General features: G+C 37.1%; 1 protein-coding gene across 5 annotated transcripts in view; it reads left to right on the top strand.

The window, feature by feature from the left end:
- Positions 1-13,812, top strand: part of LOC119638422 (protein crumbs) — a 37,873-nt gene extending 24,061 nt beyond the window's left edge. Inside the window, exons 2-15 of one of the 5 annotated variants that reach the window (XM_038035192.1) lie at positions 4,417-4,536; positions 4,640-4,864; positions 4,935-5,930; positions 7,573-7,785; positions 7,922-8,433; positions 8,541-8,558; positions 8,715-9,259; positions 9,324-9,429; positions 9,488-10,457; positions 10,533-10,721; positions 10,775-12,493; positions 12,557-12,684; positions 12,770-13,189; positions 13,266-13,812. In XM_038035192.1, the coding sequence (XP_037891120.1) occupies positions 4,417-4,536; positions 4,640-4,864; positions 4,935-5,930; positions 7,573-7,785; positions 7,922-8,433; positions 8,541-8,558; positions 8,715-9,259; positions 9,324-9,429; positions 9,488-10,457; positions 10,533-10,721; positions 10,775-12,493; positions 12,557-12,684; positions 12,770-13,189; positions 13,266-13,493 (6,389 nt within the window). In that variant the 3' untranslated portion in view covers positions 13,494-13,812. Of the gene's footprint in view, positions 1-4,416; positions 4,537-4,639; positions 4,865-4,934; positions 5,931-7,572; positions 7,786-7,921; positions 8,434-8,516; positions 8,559-8,714; positions 9,260-9,323; positions 9,430-9,487; positions 10,458-10,532; positions 10,722-10,774; positions 12,494-12,556; positions 12,685-12,769; positions 13,190-13,265 lie in introns of all 5 variants that reach the window. The other 4 variants (XM_038035191.1, XM_038035194.1, XM_038035193.1 and 1 more) reach the window with 4 other exon arrangements.
- Positions 13,813-14,608: the final 796 nt, after the last annotated feature.

The raw sequence follows: 14,608 nt of genomic DNA, 5'->3' as shown, positions 1-14,608 counted from the left end.
GCATCTGGTAGCACAACAAAAAAATTGTGAATTGCTCTCGGTATTAGATGAAATCACCAGGATGACTGACTGCCAACAGGAGCTGCCGATACAGAACTAGGGACATCCCAGACTGCGATCTCTCCATACCTCTTTTTGCTCACTTCTCGTAGCTGGAGAGAGTAGTTGGCCGGCACTTACCAAGCTACGGCTACTTCCTATTCGTCTCACCCTCATTTCTTTCGGACCATCATCGGGTTACACATGCGCGAGACATCCCCTGAATAACTAATCATTTATAAATAAGTAAGAAAACCTAAAAGATAAAACAAGCAGAACAACAAAATTTTCGTGCTCTATAATATGGAGTTGGTGCAGCCGATTTCTTCTATTTTCAATACTTTTCAAAACTTAAAAAAAAAAAGTGGGCGTTATAGGTGTGTCCTTTGAAAAGTCTAGTTTAGGTCAATTTCAAATTCTTTGGGAAATTTGCAGGCGATATCTTCATTTTCGCTGACGGGAGAATGTTTAATACAAATATTACAAAGTTGCGGAAACAGACAAATGAGAAGACGAACAGGCGGACTTGTTTAGGTGAATTCCACATTTGAAACTGGCACAAACGCTACAGCAACGCTCATAGCATGTGCGTTCAAATTTTTGTCCATTTATTTGCTATATTTTACGGGTAATGAGCAAAAACCAATTTTTCACTTCCTTGGATAAACAGAGGTGTTCTCAGTTTACGCGGTGCTTCAACCGATTTGGCCCATTTTCAATAGTAATCTGGGTGCACGAGCTTCCCCTATGAATGAATATACCTCTTATCCTTCGATGATGAGTATAAAAAAATTATTTGGCTTCAGTGGCGTAGATATTTTATCACAAAAACGAAAGTAGACGATCATGCGCACGATTATGCATATAATATGAAGTATTGTTACGAAATTCGATTTTCGGGGATACGATTCGTATCACTAAATCGGGGATATACTTTTTAAGAGAAGTACACTTGCACGTTTTCACTGCAAGACTGTTTTATTTGTAATCAATTTGTTTAATGGTAGGATTATTTACATTTTGCTTTGGCAATACTCTCGACTTCCCAACTCTAATACTCTTTGCTGACTCAAATGTTGTTTTCCGACTCAAATGTTCTTATCCGACTGACGCTGCCTTCCGCAAGCAGTCTATTTTTACAAGCATATTACTATTACTTATGTTGGTGGCTTCAGTTTTAATCCGTTAACCTGCTGTTCCGCGTATCATTTTCCTCGAACGGCAGCTGCATGACGCGCCGCGAATGTGCACTTGGTTTTTCCCTCTCTAGAGAATTTATTTTTTAGGAAAATCGATTAGTTGGAATAAAAAACGTAACAGTATTATTATTGTATTTTGTTTTCTAATAAGTAAAAATATGAAATTTACAATATTAAATTAGATATATTTATATAAATTTAACTTAGACAATCTAAAGTTTAATTAGACGATCTAAAGTTACCAATTCTACATTGCTTATGTTTAAAAACATGCAACCAATTTAAGTCTGCTCTAGCGTGAAGATTAATTCACCACGTTGTTGTTTGTTTATTATTGTTAAGAAAAATTTAATCCCGCTTGACGTGGTGTCCGCCAAACTTAATATAGAATTAAAACACTTGTGCTATCGCATTCTATTTTGCAAGTTTTTTTATTTAATACCTATATCGATGGTATTGTGAGGAAAATATTAATCCACCAGGTCGAGGTGTCCCACATTTTTAGGCAGGTAACATATCATCATTTGAGGGATGTACAAAATCATCATTCTGTCTTATTCACCTTAATCAGCATAAAATCTCAAAAAGGTGAATAAAAGAAAATTTAATCACTTTTTGTGGGCATGGCCGAATTTTTCTAGTTTTGGACAAAAATGGTACAGATTTCCGTAAAATAAACATCAGCCTTCTATATTTCACAATTTGCGAGTAATGAGCAAAAACCCACAAGATTTTTGTTTAGAGAAACGGAGTTACGCTCACGTTACGCTTCACTGACAGTGAGTGCTCTGACTAATTTGGCCCATTTTCAATACCAATCGGCGTACAAAGGCTTCCAGTGATTTTTCCAAACAACGCAATGATTGTATCAACAACACACACTACACAGACACAAAGGCGGACAGATGGACAGATGGACAGATGTACATACATGGCTTAATATTCTCTAATATTCGATTCGAAAATTAGAGATGGAAAAAACTTTCTATGGAATTTAAACGTTAAACGAGTTTTTCTTTAAGCTCTTTCTCTCGACTTTGCCGTACTACTGGCTCTTTCACTTTGCAACCGATTGCGGAATTTGCAAAATGCTTAGAAGATTTTCAAACGATTTTCGAAGAAAAAAACTTCAAAGACCAAAATTTTTTTTCCGAAGAAAGGACCCACGCTATTCAAAAGATATTGGGTCATGTTTTTACAATATTTTTTGGGAATTGCTCTGAGTGAAAAATATGCAACTTTTAGCGGTACGGCAAGGAAGCTCAGGGAACAGAAGCATATTTCTATGCACTTTAAAACTTTTAAGACTTGTTCCATTACACGTGAAAATCTAAATATTAATGAATCTTTTCATTTTTCATACTCTGCATCGCTTGCGGCACAAGAGTACATTAACTTTTTGCGGAAGCATACATCACCCGCAAGGAATTGAGATAGACTTACCTTCTATTATATCAACCAATTCAGGATAACTCTGCGATCAGAATCACTGTTTGCTCAAAATCGCTTTCTGCATCGATCTAAGCTTGTCTGTCCGCCTGTCCACTTGTCCATCCGTACGTCTTCTTTCCTTTTCTTCAACTTACAGGTTACAATTTTTGAGATATTTTGATGAAATTTGGTACATCCACATGTTTTGTTGGCCTAAAGACGCAGTAGTTCGGATCGAATCGCTTTCCCGATCACTTTTCATATAAAATTTTTTTGTAAAGACCGCTATATGAATAATTATGGTGGGTGGTGTAGGATGTGCTTTTTACCCGTTTTTAAATAAATTTGAACTATCTCCCAATTTTTAGTGAATACAAGGCTGGATATACATTCTTAAGGCGAAGGGCGTTCAAATACTGTTTTAAAATTATTTCAACTATTTCACTTGCTTTTCTCCAACTTTGTTCTTGTTTAATACTACGACCTTTGAATAAAGTATGCTGAAATCTGATTAATGGCCACTTAGACATGGATTGCCTACTGCTTTAAGTATGAAGCGAAGCAAGAATAAAGAAAACTTTGACATACTATTGACATGGACTATTAGATAAATACATCATTAGCTAAACAACTGCTTACTTATGTTGTTACGACCTAACTATGAGCGCATATGTTTATACGTATGTACATATGTTTTCATACATTTTCCGCTATCAGTAGTCATCGGTACAGAGGCTTTAGAAACGAAAAATAAAAAACAGAACAAGGCGGTAAAAAGAAAAAATTTAGGTTCTGTCTCCAAACAAACAAATCATAACATACAAACATATATTGTAGCTGCTTAAAGCAGAGTGATCGATGGCCTAAAAAACTTTCGATAAGTGCAAAATTTCTTTTGTACTAAAACATATGCATTAACACAGGTGTATATGTTTATAAATTTATATATATATTTTTATATATGTATATATAAATAGAAACGTATTTGTACTTATAATGCGTCTGTGCTTTCATTTAGTAGTGCAAAGGCTTAAACAAAGCTTAGAAAGAATTATCACTGCACTGCCCTATTAAGTATGAAGTTGGACACTAATGTTGCGCTCTTTATCTATGTTTTTGAAATCACTGCAGAATACGTACCAACTGATGGCCTAACTTCTTTAGGAAGGTGCTTTCAACATTTTAAACATTAACAGTCAAAGCTATATGTCTATACATATGTTCATAATTTCCACTTTGACCTGTTAAAGCGATTTGTAAAGCACTGTTCTTTTCTTTTGTTTCCTAAACACTAATGCATCTTAGACGTTGGTCTTATTAACCTCATGAGGTTGCAAGTGTCGTGAAAATGGGAAAAAAACACAAACAGAAACACTGTCGTGGGACAATACCCAATACCACTTCGTTTAATACAATGATTCATGTAACGACTTTTTAAAATTATGTTTTATACAGGAAGTGATCGAAAAGTTGATCCATTTTCATTAATGTTCGTACTTAGGTCAAAATAGTGCACTTAATGTCATCAAAATATCTTAAAACTTCGGACCTGTAGTTTAAAGACAAAAAAATAAGAAGGACAGATGGACAGACAAAACAGCTCAGAAAAGGTGGGTCTATTTTCCATCTTTCCAGGTGTTGCAACCCCATCTGTGCATCCGCACGAACTTAATATACCCATGTACCGCAAGTAATATAGGGTATAGATATTTGACACTGATCTAAAAATTTTCTTCTTATATTTCAGATATTACTTGTGTAAGCGCTACCTCCAAAGAAGCATATTTTAATGGCTCAGCATATTTGCGTTTATTATCTCCTATGCCCATATGGGATCACTCAGCAATTAGTTTTCGTTCCTGTCGCGGTAAGTTAAAATTTCATCATTTTCTTCCTCTGCCTCTGTCTCTCTACCTAAAAGATTGTCAAAATCTTTCTCTTTCATTTATTTATATTTGATACTACGACAGGTGGCGAAATTTTGGCTCAACAATATAATAAAAATTCAATTGTAATCTCTGTGCTCAATGATTTCTTGCAAATCTCCTTAGCGGGACCGGCCGTTATTGGACCCAATAATCGCGTCGACGTTAAATACTCCTATCATTTATTAGATAATCGCTGGCACACATTGCAGTTCAAATATGAATATGGAAATTTACTTTTGTATATCGATCGTGAAGCTCGCATATTTGGTGAGTTATTTCTTAACTGAAAACTCTCGTAGTAATCTTAAATATTATCATCTATTTGCTTGGTTTTTAGCTAACTCCACTTTTAATAGTCAATTTTTAACTAACAAGGACATAGGGAATGAGGCAGCTATTCTAATTTTGGGTAATTCGTTTACTGGTTGCCTGCAAGATGGTCCGGGCTTACAATTCTTTAACGATTCAATGACTGTACAGAATGCTGTGTTCGGCCCTTGTCCTTTAAGTCATAACCCTTGCAGTGATCATGATACTCCATTCCGTAATCAGGATTATTGTTTTAATGATCCTTGTATGGGCCACGGCGCTTGTATATCTCAACCGGATCGCTACGAGTGCCGGTGTACTGCCCGCTATTCTGGTAATAATTGTCAAAAAGACGACGGACCTCCCTGTGATCGTAATCCTTGTTCAAACAGTGGCACTTGTTATGAGGATAGTCGCGGTGACTATCAATGCCTTTGTTCGCCCAATTTTACGGGCAAACATTGTGAGACTGAGATAAATGTTAATCCGCTATGTCAAGTAAGCCCTTGTCAAAATGGTGGCGCATGCGTGGTAGCACCCGGTACTTCAACAATTGAATGTGAATGTGCGAAGGGTTATGCAGGTGCACGTTGTGAAGTCGATAAAGACGATTGTGCCTCACAGCCTTGTCAGAATAATGGTAAATGTGTGGATCGAGTTAATAGTTTTGTATGCGATTGTACGGGCACCGGGTTCACCGGTCCCTTTTGTCAAACTAATGTCGATGAATGCGATGAAAACAAACCATGTCACAACCTCGGACGTTGTTTCGACACTTATGGCTGGTTTATATGTCAATGTCTAGATGGTTGGGGCGGCGAATTGTGTGACAAACCTATCAGTTGTCAAACTCAACAATGCTTAAACGGTGGCACTTGTCAAGATAAATCCATTGGTTTTCAATGTATCTGTCCCCCGGAGTATTCGGGCGAGTTATGCCAGCAAGGACCACCGCCTTGCCCTCAATGCCCAATCGACTCTGAGTGTATAAATGGAAAATGCGTCTGCAAACCGGGCACTGCAGGTAAGTGAAATAACACAATAAAGTCATTTCTTGCCACAAAAAAAAAAAAAAAAAAAAAAAAATTAAAATTAAAATTTAAATATGGTTTTAATTAAGCATATCATAAAGGCATGTGGTTTAAGGCGTTTGCATCGTTTGTGTATCGGTGTGGTTTTAATATTTTGTTTCTTTTTTTTTCCTTCTTCTTCATTGATACATACTTTCTTTCACACTCTATCACGGCAAGCTTCAAATTCAGTTTGTTTATATGACGATTATGAAAAATTCATTAGCAAAAAAAGCAAACGCTACATACCGCCCGAGTGGCTGAAAAAGAAGAGATGTGAGCTTAAATTGAGTATGTTTTGAATACCACTATTCAAATCAAAATAAACAAAAAAAAAAAAAAACAAAACCTCATGTGTTTTAAATGTGTTGAAAGTGTAAAATATTCTTTTGTTTACGCTTTTTATCTCTCTTTCTTCTTTGTCTTTCTCTTTCTATCTGTCATTCATAAGCACACCTAAAAAACCACTACTGTGGTTCTCTCTTACTCAATCTGACATTACACGGGGGCTGTAGGATGAGTGCTAATCCGGAGTGCTGCAGCAGCACGATTTTTATCAGAAATTTTCAATATAACATATACTCAGTTTTCTTTATTAAAGATTTTTCTGTAGCCGACAGTTGTCTCTAATCAAGGGTTTAAGGGTTTAACACTTTAATTTCTTACATTTGTTGCCAACGCTTAAGCTTTTTTGTTTTTTTTTTTCTTTTTATGTGAGTAGAGTATGTCTCATGCGTGTGCGGACACACGTTTGATTAGGCAGTATTATAGGCAGAGAAGGAGATTTTCATCCTTTGTAACAAACTCTCGTAACTTCTTTCTCATAAAGATTGAATTGTAATAACTTGCATGATGACCGGGCTGTACTCCTCTGATGCTTGTTTTTGGATCGTTCTTTTTCTTCAAACAACTGAGAAGTACGGGGAAACGTAGGGTGACCGTAAAATGTTGAACACGAAACTTCTAAAAAACGGCAAAAAAAATATAAACCAAAGAATGAAGCGTGGCAAGGCGTCTAGGGCAAGAAAGAAGACAAGATGCTTAAATAAGAGATGATAATCGTTCGCTTTCATTCAAATCATATCTCCATTCCTAAATAGTTAGCTTGCCTTTGACGGATTACTTGATGCGATTTGCTAAATATTACTATAAACACTAATCAAAACTGTCTCTTTATTGGTCCATCAATCAATGCGAAGAAACATTTTACCCAGATTGTAGCTCAGTTTATATTATGGAATAAACAATTCTTCAAATCTAACTAAGAGGGTATATGCTCCATATATTAATTTGGCGTTTTTTTTTTTTGGTCCGAAAAGCGATAGGCGTGAGCTTAAGATAGGAACTTATAATACAGCCCTCGATTGAATTTTAAGAGACATCGAAACTCTTTTCTAATGCTTAACAATTTTCTCCCTTTTTCTTTCTTTCTCTCTTTCCCACACTACTACATCACACGGCTTATATTTTTTGTGTCCCCCCCATTAAGCTAATGAATGGTTAAATATTTTGTTGTACATATTATTGTGTATTTATTGTTATCAATTGAAAGAGTTACCAAATTTTTTCGGTTTGGTATTTTGGTAATTAATTTAGGCCCAATTGGTCATTGTGTACCAACAACACCGACCACAGATCTACCAGCGTTACCAAGTAATAATCCTACAACTCCTACATTACTAGTAAACAATGTACCGCAATATCGTTCGGCTCAATTGAATGCATGCTCTTCCGATAATTGCTTAAATGGTGGCACTTGCCAGGGATTTGATACCAATTATACATGTATTTGTGCTAGCGGATATCAAGGTTTGACTTTACTATCTATGTAATGCTTATTAAATATAATCCTAGTATTGTATGATTAGACTAACAATAAACCCTAAGTTAATTGAAACGTAACAACATTCTTACGCTTACTAAGCTTAACATACTTTCGAAATAGGTTTCAATTGTGAACTACCTTCTTTGGAGGGTACTGTCAGCGTTCCCCCTGGCAGTTGCAAGTGCTTGAACGGCGGCACATGCTCATTAAATGGCACTCATTGCTATTGCCCGTCAGGATATTTGGGAGATCGTTGCGAAAAATTGGAACCTTGCACTGCGAACAATTGTCAAGATCCTATGGTATGCTCTCAAAATAAATGTGTGTGTCCCGAGAATAAATTATGTACGAGTTGCGCACAACAACCATGTAGAAATGGTGGCGCCTGCTATGACTTACCTAATGGTGACTACGAATGCAAATGTACGAGTAGCTGGACGGGACGCAATTGCATGAAGGATGTCGACGAATGTTTAACTTCACCGAAAATATGCGGTAATGGTATTTGCAAAAACGAAGAAGGCTCGTATAAATGTTACTGCACGCCAGGCTTCACGGGCATACACTGTGATTCCGATGTCGATGAGTGTTTAAGTCATCCTTGTCAAAATGGAGCTACTTGCAATAATAAGGTAAGCTTTAAATGTTAAAGTAAGTTAGCTCGGGGTACCGTATGTAGGGATTATTTAGATATACGTTACTAAATCATAATTAGCTGTTTTTCTTTAAATACGGAAAGCATCGGATTTTAAGACAAGTGAGTTATACGTTCCTAAGCGATCCTAGCTTTTCAAAGTCCCAGAAATAGATGCAAAGCTAGCTTGCCCTCCTTGCCATTTACGTTTGAGCTCCAGTCAATAAGCTAAGGTCTTAATGTTTTTTCTTTACTGTGTTTTCATCCTTTGCCCATAAGATCAACGCTTATGAATGCGTTTGTCTACCCGGTTATACGGGAATTAACTGTGAGATAGACATCAATGAGTGCTCCAGCAACCCATGCACGCCTGGTTCGAAATGCATTGATTTAATTAATAACTTCACATGCTCTTGCATACCGGGCATGACAGGACGTTTTTGCGAAATTAACATTGATGACTGCTTTGATAAGCCTTGCCAACATGGCGGAAAATGTATCGATGAATTGGGTGGATATCATTGCAATTGCACGGGAACTGGTTATGAAGGACTTAATTGCAGTTCAAATATTGATGAATGCGCCACAAATCAATGTCAGAATGGTGCTGAGTGTATTGATAAAGTTAACGATTACTTCTGCAAATGCCATCCCGGCTTTCGGGGTAAAAATTGTGAAATTGATATCAACGAATGTGAAAGTAACCCGTGCTTATACAACGGCAACTGTTTGCAGAGGTCCAATACTACCCTGTACTCTTTGAGTCAAAGCATGAATTTGCCTGCCGTCTTCAGCTATCCGTTCAGTTTTGAAAATGCTAGTGGGTAAGTCATTTTACCTTATTATCCGATAAGGATAGATTAATGAAAATATTTGTGACGTGAACAGGCACGAATGTGTTTGTGTGCCCGGTGTAATTGGCAAGAATTGTGAAATCAACATCAACGAATGTGAAAGTAGTCCTTGCAGCAAACATGGTACTTGCAATGATGGTGTAAGTTCTTCCCGATGCTCTAATTATTTAAATAACTTTTCACATTTTTTACAATCAGATCGGTTCGTACACTTGTGAATGTGAACCGGGTTTTGAGGGCTTCCATTGTGAGATCAATATTGATGAGTGCGAACGTTATCAGCCTTGTGGAGACCATGGCACTTGCATCGATCAGACAAATGATTATGAGTGCGATTGTGATATGCTATATGGTGGCAAAAATTGTTCAGTGCTTCTAACGGGCTGTTCCGAAGGACCTTGTGCAAACAATGGCACATGTAAACCGTATTTAGTGAATGAAACTGAACACCTCTATAATTGCTCTTGCCAGCATGGTTTTCAAGGTGAAACATGTGAGAAGACAACTACGATCTCGATGGTAGTTAGTAGCTTAATTACCGTTAAAACTCAGCGGGAGGAAGGCTATGATATAAATTTACATTTTCGTACAACTTTACCAAATGGTGTATTAGCGTTTGGAACATCAGGTGGACAAAATGAGCCCGTCAGCTACATTTTGGAACTAATTAATGGACGACTGAACTTACATTCATCACTGCTTAACAAATGGGAAGGAGTTTTCATTGGTTCAAATTTGAATGATAGCAATTGGCATAAAGTGTTCGTAGCCATTAATACGTCACATTTAGTTTTATCGGCAAATGACGAGCAAGCTATATTTCCGGTAGGATCCTACGAGACTTCTAACGGCAGCCAGCAGCCTTCATTTCCCCTAACCTATTTAGGCGGTACGATACCTAACCTGAAATCATATCTGAGACACTTGACTCATCGTCCCTCTAGTTTCGTCGGCTGTATGCAGGACATTGTAGTAAACGGGAAATGGATTTTCCCTGAAGAACAAGTTTACGATCAAAACACCAATTTAACTCATATTCAAAGTGGTTGTCCTCGCACTGAACAATGCGATCCGAATCCTTGCCATGAAAACGGCAAATGTACTGACTTGTGGCATACTTTCGCCTGCACATGTCAGCGTCCGCATTTCGGTCATACGTGCAAATATAGTGAGAATTACTAAAAAAAAAAAATTTAAGGGCGAACTTTCATCGCCTTTTTTCTGTTCTTTTCTTCTCACATAGATATAACTGCAGCCACTTTCGGTCATGAAAACACATCGCACTCAGCCGTAGTTGTAGAGACCAATGACAGCGCTCGTCGTGCCATACGTTCTATTTTAGATATATCAATGTTTATACGTACACGGCAACCTACCGGTCAAGTTTTCTATTTGGGCAGTGATCCCCGCAAAGCTGCTTCCAAAGGAGCAGGTAGATTTTAATTGTAATACAATGATAATCTTTTTTCAGCTATTTGCTTTTAGATTTTGGCAGCTCTTACGTCGCCGCTAAGTTGAAAGGTGGTGAACTATTAGTTAAAATGCAATTCAATGGGACTCCTGAGGCTTATACAGTGGGCGGTAATAAACTGGACAATGGCTACAATCATCTAATTGAAGTAGTGCGCAATCAAACATTGGTGCAGGTGAAACTCAATGGGACCGAGTACTTCCGCAAAACTCTGTCTTCGACAGGTTTACTGGACGCACAGGTTCTATATTTGGGTGGTCCCGCACCTACTGTCACAGCGGCTGCCGATAGCATTGCAACTACTTTGCCAGTTAGTGAATTAAGTACAGAATATGCTCCGGTGAAACCAGAAGACTATTTCAAAGGCATCATACAAGATGTTAAAGTTAGTAATGGTTCGCATACTATGATTGTGGAATTATATCCTCTTGAAGAAGAGGATTTAGCCTTACCGCCACCATTTGGCATTATTACAATCGATCGTTCCTCTGTTTTGAAAGGTGAGGTTTCAGATGATTTGTGTCGTAAAAATCCCTGCAGGCACCACGCCAATTGTAGCAATACATGGAACGACTACATATGTAAATGTCCTAATGGTTACAAGGGGAAAGACTGCCAGGAAATTGAATTCTGTCAATTGGTTAATTGCCCGGGTGACAGCCGTTGCGAGAATTTGGATGATGGTTATGAATGTTTGACAAACATAACATTTAGAGGAAATGAAAAGTCACCCTTAGCGTTTATTTTCCAACCTGAACAACCCAATGAGGAATTTAAACCCAAGCTAAAGCCAATGATTGAAATTGCTTATCGAACACGAGCTGGCGGTACTTTATTATATATAGAAAGCCAAGAGAGTTTCTTTGAAATTGGGGTTAATCAGGGCCAAGTGACGGTTATATGGAAATTAAATCAAGATCCTTTAGGAGATACCAAACGCTTCAGCAAAGATAATTGGGATGGAAAAGACTGGAGTCATATATTTTTAAGAGCCCAAAGTGGTAAATTAGAGGGAGGTTGGAAGGGTTGGGAAAGTATGGTTGATCCTTCCCCAGCCTTTTCAGCAGATATTGATTTGAACGCCTTCCAAGATTTGTTGTCGAGTGGAGCTCAAGTATATTTAGGTGGCATGCCTAACGATAGCCATCAACTTAGGGGAAGTTTGTACTCCCAACAAGGCTCGCAATTTAAGGGATGCCTAGGTCAAGCAAGAGTTGGAGATCTTTTGCTACCGTATTTTAGTAACGAAGAAATGTATCCACGCATTAAAAATGTTTCTGGTCAACCTAAGCTACAATTTCATTTGAATTCAATTCGTCCTGAAGAAGGCTGTACATTGTGCTTCCTAAATGACTGCAAAAATGGAGGATATTGCCGTGAACCTTCGGCTGATTATGCCTGCACTTGTCAATCAGGTTACGATGGCGACGACTGTTCTAATGATATCGATGAATGTTTGACAGCCGAGTGTCTCAACAACTCGACCTGCATAGACAAAGTTGCAGACTTCTTATGCAAATGTTTACCGGGCTACGACGGGCGTTACTGCGAACACGATATCGATGAGTGCGCGTCTGAACCTTGCCATAATGGTGGCAATTGCACGGATTTAGTGGCCGCTTATCATTGTGATTGCACTGAAGATTATGCAGGACCGCAATGTGATATTTTAAAACAAGTTACATGTGAGAATCAACCCTGTCGAGGCGGTTCTTCTTGTAAGGATGGAATGAGTAAGTAGAAGCTGAACGTTAGAATCATAAGCGTTGTTAAAATATTCGGTGTATATGCCGTAGACTCAATGACTGGAAATAATTTCACTTGTTCTTGCGTGGACGGCTATGAGGGTCCCCTTTGCGAGACGGCGTTTTGTGAAATTACCCCATGTTTAAACAGTGGCTTATGCATTGTTAATGAATCAACGGTAGGTTGACTTAAAGTAATGATTTTCGACCTCCAAAAAAAAAAAAAACTAATAAAATAATTTATGTCGACTATTACTTTATTAGGTTCCAATGTGCCAATGCAGTTTGGGTTATGCTGGTCATTTATGCGAACGCGACATAAATGAATGCGAATCAAATCCTTGCCTGCACGATGGCCAATGCCACAATTTGGTGGGAGGCTATGAATGCAATTGCACCGGTACCGGTTTTGAGGGGTTAAATTGCGAAATTGATATCGATGAGTGTGCGACGGGTGTAGAATATTGTGGAGGTTTGGGCCGTTGCATTAATCAGCCAGGTTCCTTTAAATGCATATGCCAGGATGCGTTCTGTGGCGCCTATTGTAATTCGACTGATCCCTGCAAACAGCCAGGTGTACAGTTATGTATGAACGGTGGTGTGTGTATAGAAAATTGCAGCGAGGAAGCCGATTATTATTGCAATTGTACCGATGGTTTTACAGGCAAAAATTGCACGGTAGTAGTAAGTGATTGGCACCTTTTGAAAAACAAACGAGAAATCGAAAGAAAATAAATTCATAAATATGCTTTTTTTTTAGATGAGCTCTAAAGAAGAACCTAGTCCTGCAGATATTGCAATTATTGTGGTACCGGTCGTAGTCGTCTTGTTAATGGTGATGGCCGCTCTCTTGGCCACATTTCTGGTAATGGCTCGCAATAAGCGAGCTACCCGTGGCACTTATAGTCCAAGCGCCCAAGAGTATTGTAATCCCCGTTTAGAAATGGATAACGTTTTAAAACCTCCGCCAGAGGAAAGGCTCATTTAGTCAATAGGCAGACTATTTAATGAATATTTATTAAATTTTTTTTTTTTTAGATGTTAAAATTTTAATAATAATATCTTATATTTCACCCATGTCCATGTTAAGTTTCTAACTTAAACGTAAGTATCTAGTTAAACGAAATTCTATATTTTAAAATTGTTAACTGTCTGTAAGAGAGTGTCTGTTTTTGTTTAGGTGCCAATATATTTATGAAAAATATTGCCACTTTCAATTTACTACTCTTAGAAAACAAATAAGGAAATTATGACTTAATTTTTTTTTTTTAACTCTATATTAAAATATGTATTAATAATTTCAGTATTTATTTTTTAAGTTAAAAGTGAGCAATAAATATTTTTCTCTTTCCAATTTAATAAAAAAAAAAAAAATTTTCATTAAGGTCACAAATATTGGAAAAAGTGTTCCAATCTAACTTCATTTATTTATATGTAGCTATGAAATCCGCATTATCCGTTTCAAAATTGCCTGCATTTTTTTTAATTCCCCATAAGTATCCAAAAATTTCAAATTAATAAATTTTTTTTTATTTTAATTTATAATTACTATTATTGCATACTTTAATATATACACTTTAATATATATATTTGCATATATATATATGTATATTAAAATAACTTGTGTAAAATGAGACTGTAATATATTTAAATAATAAAAACAAACCAATTTAAAAACCATAGAAAAACCGTTTCGCACTTAACTTGAGCTACACTTTTATATAAAATATAAAAGAGAAAAAATATTGTTCTATGATTCAATGGACACTTGAAAAGCGTTTTAGACAAAAAAACGCAAGAGAACGCTTGAGATTCTTTTAAAGAGAATGAATTATTCACTCAACGCCTTCAACGGTTGTTTGAAGAATGACAACCCAGACAAATATGAGTACAATTTTAAATTCATTGTCTCCGCGCTTACACTCTTTACATGGAGGAATACATCCACTCATCACTTGTGCGGATGTGTGTAACACGCAGAAGGGATTAAGATAGATCCACCGTTTATTATACCGATTTAAGCCCGTTTGTCTGTCTGTTCATGTAAACTTGCGTCCTAGTTATGGATCCCAATCTTGAAGATATTTTGATAAAATTCGGTAC

This window comes from Glossina fuscipes, unplaced genomic scaffold (assembly GCF_014805625.2).
Source record: "Glossina fuscipes isolate IAEA_lab_2018 unplaced genomic scaffold, Yale_Gfus_2 88, whole genome shotgun sequence".
Lineage (NCBI taxonomy): Eukaryota > Metazoa > Arthropoda > Insecta > Diptera > Glossinidae > Glossina > Glossina fuscipes.
Note: the sequence above shows the minus strand (reverse complement) of the source record. Positions and strands in the feature narration are given on the sequence as shown.